This window comes from Ascidiella aspersa, chromosome 6 (genome assembly GCF_963924565.1).
Source record: "Ascidiella aspersa chromosome 6, kaAscAspe10.2, whole genome shotgun sequence".
Lineage (NCBI taxonomy): Eukaryota > Metazoa > Chordata > Ascidiacea > Phlebobranchia > Ascidiidae > Ascidiella > Ascidiella aspersa.
In genome coordinates this window covers 3,907,855-3,921,405 of record NC_139452.1, presented here as the reverse complement: position 1 = coordinate 3,921,405, position 13,551 = coordinate 3,907,855, and the positions used below count along the sequence as shown (strand labels likewise).

At 34.5% G+C, this 13,551-nt stretch overlaps 1 protein-coding gene across 1 annotated transcript; it reads left to right on the top strand.

Annotated features, from left to right (window-relative positions):
- The first annotated feature begins 9,474 nt into the window (after positions 1-9,474).
- LOC146139221 (glia maturation factor beta-like) lies at positions 9,475-13,245 on the top strand. The gene is made up of 4 exons (XM_083392103.1): positions 9,475-9,560; positions 9,746-9,849; positions 11,992-12,144; positions 12,602-13,245. Exons 1-4 carry the CDS (start codon positions 9,479-9,481, stop codon positions 12,665-12,667), a joined length of 405 nt encoding a protein of 134 aa, XP_083248229.1. The 5' UTR covers positions 9,475-9,478; the 3' UTR covers positions 12,668-13,245.
- Positions 13,246-13,551: the final 306 nt, after the last annotated feature.

Below are 13,551 nucleotides of genomic sequence, written 5' to 3'. Positions count from 1 at the left end.
CAATCCATTTCAGACACAATCAGCGGCAAACAGCATAGGGGCGATTAGCGCTTTGCTGTTTTAGACATGTTTTCCAATCATCGCGAAACGCCAAAAAACGCAAACAATAGACATTTCTGCTTACCGAACGTGTAGCGCCATGTATACAATATGGAGCAACGTTTGCGACTAAAAAAATGTGATGCAATTTTTACCAATATATTGTTCTTCTCATACGACAGACGACATTTGCACCAAAACTAAAATTATACGCTTTAAAGTTTTAAACGATTGGTATTTGTTAAATTGTAACAATTACTTTTTGTGCCAACGGCTATAAAACGCGGAATGCCAACTTAAACCGATAAAAAAATAGGTTGAGTTCGCGAAATTCCGTATATTTAGTTCAACGGTAATTGCTTTACATTGCCTGACCAACGCCTGGGTACCGGGTTTTTTATCACTTTTTAGGAGACAAAATTAAAACAGGAAAATATCCTATATTTTAGCTGGGCAACGTCGGGTATGTCGTCTAGTACTCAACCTGTAAGGGACTAAGAGTCGCATTTATTATTAAACTTAAAGAATCGCACTTTTCAAATAAATGCCACCACACTCTCGAGGCTACTAAAATCTATGGACATGTTAAAAAAAGTGATAGGATTTCCGTCGAAACCAGCAATAATCGGTAACTTAAGCTAAAAAAAATCTTCACTGTAAAAGTACATCTGATGTCCTTAAACTGTAATAAATTGCTTAAAGATTTAAACATATCCTGAAGTTACGATTTCCGATCTAAACAAATCAAGAAACGCATATAAATTAGTAAAATTCCTATCGCTAGGTGAGTCCAACACACTTTTTCAAAAACGCCCGAGAAAAAGATTGAGAACTGCTGTTTTACATTACAAAAAACTTGCTTTTCAACCCGTTGGATGGTACGCATCTGTGCGGATGAAAAATATTGTAATGCGGATGACCAACGTCGTGCGGATAAATGCGCGAATGAAAATGGTGCATATTATTATTTTTATTATGTGCAATGCAGTAATAAAATATGCTGGTACGCCTACTTTTGCGTTACAGCTACAGTACTATAGCGTTGTATAGTGGTTCATTGCAGCTTAAGCTATTAATTTTATATCGGTCAAGGCTTAGACACACGGTTTTAATACACAAACCCTTTCATTGTTATTTTACATATAAAACTGAAGGTTGCAAACTTACTGAGCCTGTTTTGTGCGAATGGAAATTTTCCGAAATAAAAAAGTGCTGATGGAAATTTTAAAGGTTGAAAAGCACTAGTCTAATATATAAAAAAAAAAACATTTCGAGCAACATATCATTTAGCACAGTGCTTCCTAACCAATGGGTCGCGCCCGTTGGGTAATGGGTAGGTCGCAAAGCATTTCTCAACATTACAGTTTTCTATTAAATTATGAAATTATTGTACCATTACATGTATTTATGCAACAATATCACATATGCGTAATAGTTGGATGTGTTGTGTCGCATTAACTATTTCGCCGCTAGTAAAGATGCAGGTTTTATGTAAGTTTATACGTTGGATCATATCTCATGAATCTTGCATTAAAAGTGAACTGCGAACTGAAAAAGGTTGGAAAGCACTGGTCTAATATATAAAAAAGTTAGAGCAACACATAATTTAGCACACACGTGTTTAAAATCTACAACAATTCAAATTTACATAAACTTACCAGAATCACCTCGGACAGTAGTCTTTAAAAGAACCAAAACCAAAGCAACGAGGAGAATCTTGCTTTTCATCTTATCAAGAAGACTGGCTCAGCGGAGTAAGCAAACGGCGCTGAGCATATGCCATTTATTTGGTCTTTTACGACAAGGCTTGTATAATATACGTAAATTATATCTACAGGCATTTTTGAGCCGTCCTATAAATGTACAACAATCCCATTTCCTGTGCATTACGCCAAGGTGGCCACAATTAAACCGTGAGCGTGCTTACGCAGCACACACGTCAAATCCTGTTCCTTTCGTTTATGCAGAAGTCTTATAGATTTATAAATATGTTTGTGTTGATTGGAATGGTTAGGACCGGGTCACATTTCATGTTGACCTCTGTTTGGCAGTTTCGGCATGACTTAAGGCTTAAGCCAATGACTCAATGACTTGACTTAACTGCATTTAAGTCGCATTTTTCTTTTGGGGGGAAAATTATTTTGAAAAATGACTTCAATTGGATTCGGCTATATAGCTAGCAACGCCTTTGTTTAACATTTATTTGTAATATCAATGACCTGACTTTGAATTGACTTGCCATATGGCAATGACTTGGACTTGTCTTGGGTAACTAACTTTGAACTTAGACATTACTTTCTATTCGTTAAAAATGATTTTAGTGTGATGTAGAACGAATATCAAAGTCAATAGGGAAGTAAGTATAGCATATTTTGAACGTTTTGAATTAATCTTTTTTTATTTCCAACATTGTAAAGAGATAACCGGTTCAAAACAGTTCAGTTGGAATTAAGTTACTTTTCAAAAGTGACGTGTTACAACACTGATTCAGTTGAGATTCAAATGCCAGGAATTGTGCGGTTCAGTGAAAACAGTCAAGTCGAGGGGTCCACTCTACAAAAGAAAAACCTTTTGGAGGCCTATATTTAGGGTTACCACTATATTTTAAAAGCATCAAACTGGGACGCTTCGAAACAATAAGCTAATCAAGGATATTTTTAGGGGGTTTTCATATATGACGTCAAAAAATATGTCACAGCGTGACGTTACGAAAAAATTGTATTTTATAGACTCGTGAATGTGCAGATACAACCATGACTAAAAATACTGGTAGCTGATTATGCCGTATAGAAGAAAAATCACCTTTAATACTATTTATCGGCAGGTTATCTATATGAGATCATATTGTTTTACGAAAAATGTTTGAAATCAGAACAAAAATGGCTGTTATCTAGGACCTTTAGGTAAACTTATACTGCCAAAAAACACCTACTATTATTACTGAGTTAGGGTCTAGCGATTCCGCTCACAATAAACTCGACAACGGACAAATTAACCACTACATTGACATCACTATTATTGTTACATTTAACACCCGGAAACAAAAAATCGCATCAGCTATTCCCCACGCAAGTTGATTAAACTGATCAGTAAGCCCGTTTATATGCACCTTTCGTGGGCAGAGTACACCAGCTTGAGTGGACAAACTGCACTGATATGCAATATTGCGTAATATTTCAGTAAACCCTGATGCACAACCAAAACCAATTTTTCGACTTAGGCTACTCCTTGCGGTAGCAATTTATTGCTGCTTGTTCGTTTTTATTAACCTAAAATTAAAACAAAACAAGAATTACTTGAGTTAGGTTTGCCGATTAAGTACGTTTTTGACTGTATAGTGCTTCAGTGTACCTGGTACACAGAATATAAGTGCAGGAAAGTTAAGCTTATGTGTGCGGGTCAACGCTATATACAAGGCAGAGTGGATAAAAGAAGGTGATGAGATGTACCAAACATGACTAATGAAAACTGTATTTGGCGCTGGCCTAGAATCCTACCACAGCGTTGAGACAATTATTAAAGCAATGTACAATATTTGGGTGAGGGTGGGCCAAGTATTACTATTTAAACATACCTAAACCAGCATCTTAACCCAAATAATGTTCGATTTTTTTATTCTTGACCAGCGCCTTCGTCACATATTAGTATCTAACGAGTGTATGTAATGTTCGTTCCTTATCAGGGCTCTCACAAATGAAAAACAGAAAATCCCTAAAGCTATGTTAAATGTACAATAACGCAACAATCAACAAATTCAGGTCAGGTTTTAAATAGGCTAAGCATTTTTAGTTACTAATTTGAAAAGGACAGAAACAAATAGGCTAGCATATTTTGGACCTGTTTTTTTTTAATTGCAATTTGGTTAAGATTTACTAGTTAACAAATTATACAATACGATTTGCAAAAATATGGCGAAAAATCCCTAGATCATCAAAATCCCCAGATTTTAGAAGTGAGAGCATTGTTCCTTATGAGCTAAACTTGTTGTTTTGTTTACGACTAACCGTCCGTGTTACGTCATAATGCCCCAAAAGTGGTGGTATGTCTACTGCGTTGAAGCAGGTCATTCTACAATCTACATCAGACCTGGGCCACATACGGCCCGCGGGACGGATCCGGTCCGCGGCTCATTTTTGCTTAAAACACATGCGAAAACAAGGGCGAGTTTCTATATACCTGTTTGGTTGTATCGTAAACACGCTTTCCAGGGACGGATCTAGTCATGACCCCACCTAATTTTATTTTTAACCTGTTTTAAATACTTAATGGAAATTGTTTTCGTGCTTCGCGCGAATCTTTTCTGTCATTTTCGCATGTTCCACGCATTTTTTGGCAACTTTATCGACAAATAGTGTTTTCTGCACCGTGGTATTCTTTTCAACAAAAGTTCAACAAATTTAGCTTAACATTTATATATTTTTGCGCGTCGAAATCATTTGGTCTTTAAAATATGAACGAAATACGGACCGTTTTCTAACTCTGAACCAGGGCTGCGGAGTCGGTTAAAAACAACCCGAGTCCGACTCTCGAGTCCGACTCCGGCCAAAAAAATACACCCGAGTCCGACTCCCGAGTCCCGAGTCCGACTCCGGCCAAATGTAAGATTTTGTCGAGTCCCGAGTTCAGCTCTGACCCTACAGCCTGTATTTTACCCATTTACGCAACTAAATTAAGGTGGATTTTCTGCAATCCACTCATATTGGTGTTATAATTGATCCCCCCGCATTACATGGTTTAAAAATATTTCACATTTGTTATTACACTTTTACAACTTACATTTTGCCGCCTTAACTCTTTTAAAATTTGATACTGCGCATGCGCACGTCGGACTCGGGACTCGGGTAGTTTTATGCGGTCTTACTCGAGTCCCGAGTCCCGAGTCCGAATCCGACTCCGCAACCCTGCTCTGAACTACCGATTCACATTTTGTCAAGCTAACTTAGTTAATGCTATGTTGTGTGTTTCTCTCGATTTATATTTTCTTTGTAATATGAAAAAAACAAAAGTTTTTACGTATTTTAATCTTAATTTTTGGGTCAACGCGCCCCACAACTTGATAAACGCCAATGTATCAAGTAATGTAAATTTTTTTGTATGTGCTCAATGCTTCACTTACCCCCTATAAATCTATATTAAAATTTTCATTTTAAAACAAACATAGACGTAATTTTTTCGTCTTTAATTCGACTTAAATAGTACATTTTCGCACAACTTTAAACGTAATAATAAATTCGTTGACTTATTTGTTTTATACCTAGTATGACGTCAGATTGCGTGTATTTCAGATCCTATTTTTTAGACGGCCCGCCACAACATTGTAAGTTTCTCATGCGGCCCGCGGCTAAAAATAATTGCCCACCCCTGATCATTAAACAATTTCGGCCGTCGGCAAAACGAACAGATTAAGCGGCGAATGGATTGGAAACCACTTCTTTTGACCGATTAAGAAACGAGAAAACTTAATTCATTCCAGCGCCAAAACGAGAGAGAATGAATTAACGAAATAGATTCGAATCCGGCTTAAACGTGCATATTAATGGGCTTAATCACAGCTAATTTGCGTGTTGTGTAGTGCAATGTTGAACGACTAAATGCCAAAACGGGAGTTTTAGTTGATTGCTTAGGCCACAAGGATAAATCCTTTAAACAGGAACTGTCCTGGTGAAAGCGATAGGGAATGATAAGTATAGGGCGAATATTTTAAATTATAGGGCGAATATTTTTGAAGATAAAATGTCAAAATTTGTACGTTAGGTCAAAACGTGTCGCTATTCATCCAAGTCAAAATCGTTTACAAACTTACCCAAATCTAAAGTGGCAGGCCCTATTTTTGAAATTTACGTTCAGTTTAATTTTTTTATCAAACTATTTTCTTAATTGCAACCTAACATTTTAACTGTATTGGGCCTATATAAGTCTTCATTGTTCGAGCAATGTGAGGTATACGCGAGCCAGTAAAATTAAGCAGGCAAGCCTGGTTTATCGCATTTTGTTAAACGAACTTTCGTTTTTTTATTTTTTTATTTTTTATTTTTTTTATATAACATCTCAACTTTTGGTCAGTTAAATTTCTCGTTTTATTTGGCCTAGTGCATCACCCTTAAACATCCTAGCTATCAAATATCCTTGGCAAAGTCTGCAGTACGGGATAACCACTTTCTAGGCTAGACAAATTAACTGATGGAAAATAATGTAGGTGGTATCTAAATGACAATGGGATCGTGGTTCCTTTTATTTAAAAAACGTGATTCAATATACAAAGACCGGAATCATTATGTGACCACGTTGATACCCAACTTATGAGGCTACTTTCAAGGGAGTGATAGCTTAATATTTTTAGTGATCAGAGCAACCCCAAAAAATACAAACTCAAATCTCGAAAAAAAGATGAAAAGCTAGTTTGCAAACGATTTGTCAAGGATTCGAAAAATATGTTTGGAGCTTTTACTAATAAATTTTTTTTACCTAATAAAACTTTAGGAGGAGTAAAAAGTGTTTAAAATTGTAATAAAAGTTATCTATTATCTGTGAACAAAAAACATTAAATCTTACGAATAACTTGTTATTGGTTTCTGAAATGGGATACTTTTAAATCGAGTACGAGTAAAGCGACACGCCCGATTGCCGTTCTTCCGCTTGGTTTCTCATGCTTTGACGCCTACACTGAAATTATACTTGTGTTTAAAATATTTCGGCTTAAATGTCGATTAGGGTGAGTTAAGCCTTACCAGAATTAAAGTGAGTTTTTGTTATGTTGGGTTGGGTCGCGATTTTGATAGCTGAATTATTCCCTTAGGTACTGAACTTAGGCATTTTTTTGCATTGTCACCGACCTCAAGGCCTAAAAGTCATACTTTTTAACATTTTAATGCCCTTATTGTCGTAGACCTATTTAAAAAAAGAAAAAAAGAAACTACATCAATTTTTGGAGGATTGGGTGTGTTTTTTGTGCTGCATAACTTATATTTACCTAAATTAATACATTGCACGCGTGGGTTAAGTATATTATTTCATTTATTCTCGCTGTATGTTTTTTCTTGCACATCAATTTTGTCAACGTTACTGTACTACGTTAACAGTTATTTAAAAAAATGTTAGGATAATAGAACAACCAAGCTTAAAACAATTATAGCTTTTTTCCTCTTAAGGTGTAGGTTAAACTCTTCATTTCAATTTGATTTTTTATTCAACCAAATAAAATCTGCAATGGCGGCGGCGGCACAAGGAATGGTAAGAAATGTTTGTTTTATTGATACCAGATTGAAAACTATAGCTTTTGTGGTGGATTTAGTTGCATTCTCAGCCCCGATTGTTTTCCATAATTTGTTTTGCGAAGATTCCTGGCAAATTTGTCAACATCTTGTTGATTTCTACGCTTAAATGGCTATTTTCATTCTAACACAAAGATGTTTTATTGGAGTCTAGCCTGCATGACGATGAGTGCACACCCAACATTTTTTAAATTTGTGCACAAATCATGTGTGCATACCGGAATTAGTCGGTTGCATACCTGATTTTTTAGGAAAGGGATGACTTGTGATATATTATTCCTACCCTCAGTTGTGTAAAAAACTTCAATTGCCCACCCAAAAGTTAGCACTGCACACCCAACATCATGGCGCAAAGTGCCATGAAATGCAGGTTGGACTGGACTACCTGATTGTATTCCAATGCCTTACCTCCAGAGATCTTTGGTGTGGAATGCTTGCCCAAAATCACACCAGTGACGTATTTTGGGGCTAAATATTGTCAGCCTAGTTAATTTACCAAAACATATTGTTGTTTTTGGTGTATGTATTTTCCTATTTTGGCGTAGAATTTCAGCCAAAAAAATTTTGGGCGTTTATCTTTGGCGCCCACAAATTATAGAATGCAGTCAGGCTGGACTAGAGTGGTTTGGGCAGCATTTTATAGCAAAGATCTATAGTGGAAAGACACTTGAACAACATCAAGTTGACAACTGTACCTGATGCCCAATGTGCATTTTATGGCGTTTCCCACCAAGTTCTCAGGTGTGTAGACCCAAATTTTAGGTGTGTATGTGTGCCATCAAGGTTGAAGTTTTGGAATCTAGGTGTGTAAGTTACCAATTCAAGTATGAACGCAAATCTTTAATAAAAAAACAAAAAAAAACAAAAAAAAACAACATGGGCCATAGCCAGGCATTTGCTGAAAAATTACCATGAAGAAACCACTACAAAAACAGTGGTGAATTATGAATATTTGTTTTAAGTTGGAGGCATTGGATTGGTGCCACGAAGTTACTTTATACAACAATTGTTCTTGGAAACACTTGTTTTTTTCAAACAAACCTGTGTGCAAATATGAAGCTAAAATCCAGTTTAATTGCATGTAAAAAAATTAAATAGAAAAAATTTTTTTTTTTTTAAATTGGCAAAACTTCAATTGAAAAGATACAGGACACATATGGCACATAGAAGGGTTTAAGTATTACTCAAAAGTTCAAAACAACAGCATTTATAGAATAATTTAACTGAAATTAAACTGTACAGTTACTAATCACACAACACAAGGAGTCTTTAAATATCGCTTTTGGGCTGAAAATGTTTTAAGCATAAAACTTATAAAAGTATATGGAAATATTTACATTGGATTTCGCAAGTAATGTTGTAGTTTAAGTAATTTAAGAAACATGTGGATCTCAAACCAACCGGTGTGGAATTATGCAACTAATATTTCCAAGCATGTATTCTGAATGGATAAATGATGTGGCTGTTATGTATAAAATGGTATGAACTTTATAAGTGGATTTGTTGAATATCCACTGTGAATACAGCAGACTTGAACAACTATATAATTCTAGTTTTCTAATTTATTGAATTAGATAAAAGTCTGGGTTATTCTAATTCTTATCTAATTTTTAAATTGCTTGTGTGCTCTAATTGTAATTCAAATGTTATATAAATTTTACCCAAAATGCTACTGCGTCCAACGGCATTTTTAGTCTCTCAGTTCAAACACAGAATTTCAATTAAATTTTTTGGTTGGAACGACTTGTATGTAATTTTTACAATCTAAAAAGCACAAAAAAGGCATGGAAATTAGCACACACATATTTAGCATTCACATTCTTATAAGAATAAATTGCAATTAAACTAAATTGGATGTAAATAATTTAATGTGATTCTAGTTTAAATTCTAGTTGAAATTAGATTTTTACTAATGCGGTAATTCAAATTCTACTCTAAATTGAGAACTCAAAACGTTCTAATTCTAATCTAATTTGAAAAAACTAAAAGCTCTAATTTTAATTCTAATCTAATCTAATTTGAAAAAGCTAAAACAAATCTAGTTGTCCAAGTCTGGAACACAGGTTGTAGAGTCAGAACCAGACTTGGTTTCTTTTGTTGCAGCGACTCCACCGCAGCCCTGTCACCAAGACATGTTTTTAATTTTTGTTTGTGTGTAGAATGTGCAAATGTGCATGGTAAGCGAGGATTTAAAACAGAAGTCAGAAGCACTTTGGAAATCTAAAAAAAAGCAAAATACAGCTATTATCAGTAAGTTCCCTACTTTTAGAAAGTTAACTATGAATGTTTTTTGGGATAAGTTGGGGAAACTTAACTAAAAAAATATAAATATATTAAATAATTGGCTGCAGATTGGTATCACAATAATATCTAACTTTGTTGTTTTATATATATTGCAATGTTATTATAATTTAAACATTGCTTTTTTGTTTTAGTCAAAATTAACCAAGAAACTGAAATGATTGAATTTGAGGAGGAAATTGAAGAATGTTCAGTTGAAGAATTAGCAGAAGAATTGCCTGAAAGACAACCTAGATATCCTTTTTAGGTTGAAATAACCATATCAGTCATTTAAGTGAGAAAAAAAGGAATCAGGCTCGAACTAGGCCTTCATTTATGCTATTTGTAACAGAAAAACTAAATTTAAAATGTGCTTAAATTAATGTTGAAGAAATATGACTTACAAGAAAGAGGGGGTGTCTTAACCCCCAAAACTCCCCTGGAAACAATGGTCTCCAGTCATTTTTTAGTCGCTACTATGAACCAAAAAAAAGGATCCTACCAAAAATGTTACAAAACTAGGCCTTTGTTCAGCCTTTTTATAACAGACCTACTAAATTTAAAATCTGCTTAAATTAATGTTTAAGAAACCTTTCAAAGAAACATTGTAATTTTAAAAGTATTTTAAAGTTAAAGAAACATTAATTAGAAAAAAATTAATTTCGCTTTTACATACAGACCCCTTGAAACCTTTTTATGGACCCCTGGTTGCAAAAACTTAAAAGGCTTTTTTCTAATTTTATTTATAGCTGGTAGATTCAAGGCATTCACACAAAATCCCCTAGTTACTTACGTTCACGTTTTATGTTTTTTAGAAATCAGTTGTAAATATTTTAATAAGCAGACATGCCTTTTCCTGGAGCATAGTGCACCACTCATAAATGTACAATGTACCACTGGCCACTGTACGTTGTTGTCACATACAGGGATACGGAGTCGGACTCGGGACTCGGAGTCGGTTTTTCTGCCTGAGTCGGCCTCGAGTAAGACCATGTAAGACTTCAAGTCCGACATGCACATGGGCAATACCAAATTTTAAAACTGATATCTCCGCCAACTGGAAAGAGTAATAGCATATGGTGAATATTTTCAACCATGCATTGCGAGTGATTGAATTATACGACATCCCTATAATTGGATTACTGAATATCCACATTATTTTAGTTACCTAAATTGGCGGAATACAGGCTGTAGAGTCTGGGTTGGACTCGACGAAATCGCACATTCGACCAAAGTCGGGAATCAAACTTGGGTTTATTTTTTTGGATAGAGTCCGACCCTGAGTATTTTTTACCGACTCCGCAGCCCCGGTCATAATACTCCATCGCTTGGCTGTCAAAGTTTTGCTCAAATTATGATATCAGGGTAAACACAACCTTTTAATGCGGTAAAACTATTTTATTTTCATATTTCTGATGAAAGTATTGGAAAACATTAGTTATCCCTAGTGTGCCACTAAATATTGTACGCACCTGTAGTGTATAGGCACTGGGTGTATATGGACAAAAATGGAAGGTATTTGTTATGATCAAAGGAAACTTCCTTTTAATAAGATGTGCAATGACAAGGCTTTTGTGCTTATTGTATCCAAAAATAAATGAATGAAAATTTTTGCGGGGTGCCAAAGATTGGTGATACAATACTAGGGTAGAATGTGTGCCAATCTAATACCAAATTGATATTGGAATTTTAGCAGTAGTTTGTGTAACTGAACATTTATACCATGAAAAGCTAATTTTTTAGCACAGGGATGGCAAACCTTTTTCATTGCGTGGGTCACGAACAAGACTGCAATCCATAAAAGTGATGTGGGTCATACCATATACTTTTCTAATATTAATGTGAACTAGCTGCTGCATCTTCTCTGCAGATAATTATTATCCTTTGCTGGTAATGAATAGTTTATGGAGACAATTTAAATGACATCGCATATGCTAAGGTTTTTTTGCATTGGTTACCATCAAAAATATTTAGTAAAAACTTGGTTGTATACTTATATTTGGTTATCTCAATAATGCGCATGGATCATTGAAAATCTGTACTGTGACCCACGTCAGTCGTCACTGGTTCACCATCCCTGTTCTAGAATATAGTGTATGTGAGTAAAAAAAGAAAAACAGTTGTTAACAGCTAAAGGAACCAAAATTCTTAAGATAAAACAAACTTGATTTAATTAGAGTTTAACATGTATTTATTCATTTTATTTTAATACTGTTTACCTGTTTAACCACTGAATGAATAACGTCATTTAGTATCATTTCGGCGAGGCTTTATTCCAAGATTTCGAGCATCTGAATAAAGTTTGGAGTATCAGAGAACCATACTTGTCAAAGGTGTTAGTTATGCTTATGTCAGACAGAAATAAAATTGTTATTCCTTGACTGAGTTCTCTTCTACATATGTGCTATATTCCTACGTATACAACCAAGAGAGCGGTCGGGTCAGCTACCCGTACATGTTGTTGTTCTACAATCCAGAGGGCTGTAAGCCTACACAGAACATGATGTATACTTCCAGCAAAAACAAGCTTATCAATGAACTAGGCCTTACAAAGGTAATTTTGCATAGTAATTATTAAGAATCTTTTTAATATTGAATCTGAGCCAAAAAGGTAATAAATTGCTCAAAACCCCATTTGATAACAAGATAACTGACTGTATTGCATTTAAAAAAAAAAACATATTAACAATAAGAGTGGCACGGTTTCCCAGCACTAGTTTCAATTTGGTTATTTGGCCATAGTAATAACGGTATAAGTTTTTGAAATAAAATATAGTATTAGATCCAAGTACTAACCAAAAATGCGAAACTGTGTGCACTGACACTACAGTATACCAAGACTTTCCCTCAAAGGTGCCACAAAACTTTTTTTAATTCGCAATAAAAATATGCAAACATGCAGAAATGTTGTCTGTCAAATTTTTTTTTTGTGTTCTGGTCTTTACAAAAACTTTTGATGTAATGTGCTTTAAATTCAGTAACTTATATACCAAATTCTTTAAACTTTGTAGAGTTTTCAGTTTCGGGATCGGGAAATGCTAACCGAAAGCTGGTTGTTGGGCAACCTGGGAAAATAATTTCTTCACTAACTTTGTTGATTATTCAGCTTTATTTTATTCATAATAAATAATGAAGGTCATGACGTTGCCTGTCCAGCAAGTCACTTTCTGTTTTTCCGTAGAACTGTTTAATAAAACGAACAATTTTAAAGGACTATTTTTGTTTCCTACATTACTACTTGTTAAGTGAAGTATAGTTTTTAGACTGTTGTAATACATTTTACGATAACCTTTTTATTTTTTGGGAGGAAATGAAGTTCTGCATCAGTGATTGTGATAAAGTTTTTTTTTGTATGAAAATAATTACTTTTTCTTTAAATCGTTTAATGTATCTGTTCAACACAAATCGTTACAATAAGCAGTAAGAGTTTAAAACTAATTACCCCATCCATAAGTATTTTGCCATACTAAGAAAGTAAGCAAAAATGAATTTTGATTCACAAATAGTCTTTGAAATTCCGTTGTGTTGATTTCAATTTTAGTTTATATTGTTTCTGCATTGCGTTATGGTAGCAGTCGAAAAATCAAACGGTGATACTTACTTTCTTTGTATGCTAGCTTAATTGTCCACTGTTACTTACTAAGGCAATATTACGTTGCTTTTATGCATCATTTTTATTTTTCATGTTTATTTCAGTCATGTTATAACCGTGTCTAGTTTAAAAAAATGCTCAAGCCTAAAATGATATACATTTGGAGTATTTGCCGAGTTCTGTTGTTTTGTGTGGTAACGTAAATTTTGTAGTCCTTTTATAGTTTGTATGATTCAGAGTGCAATACTTATATACAAATAATGTTTTATACTTTATAGTACATCACTCTCGACCAAAACTAAATAAATTTTTGCCATTCAAAACGTTTTTAATTGAACTCGGATATAATTGAAATAAAATGTACTTTTA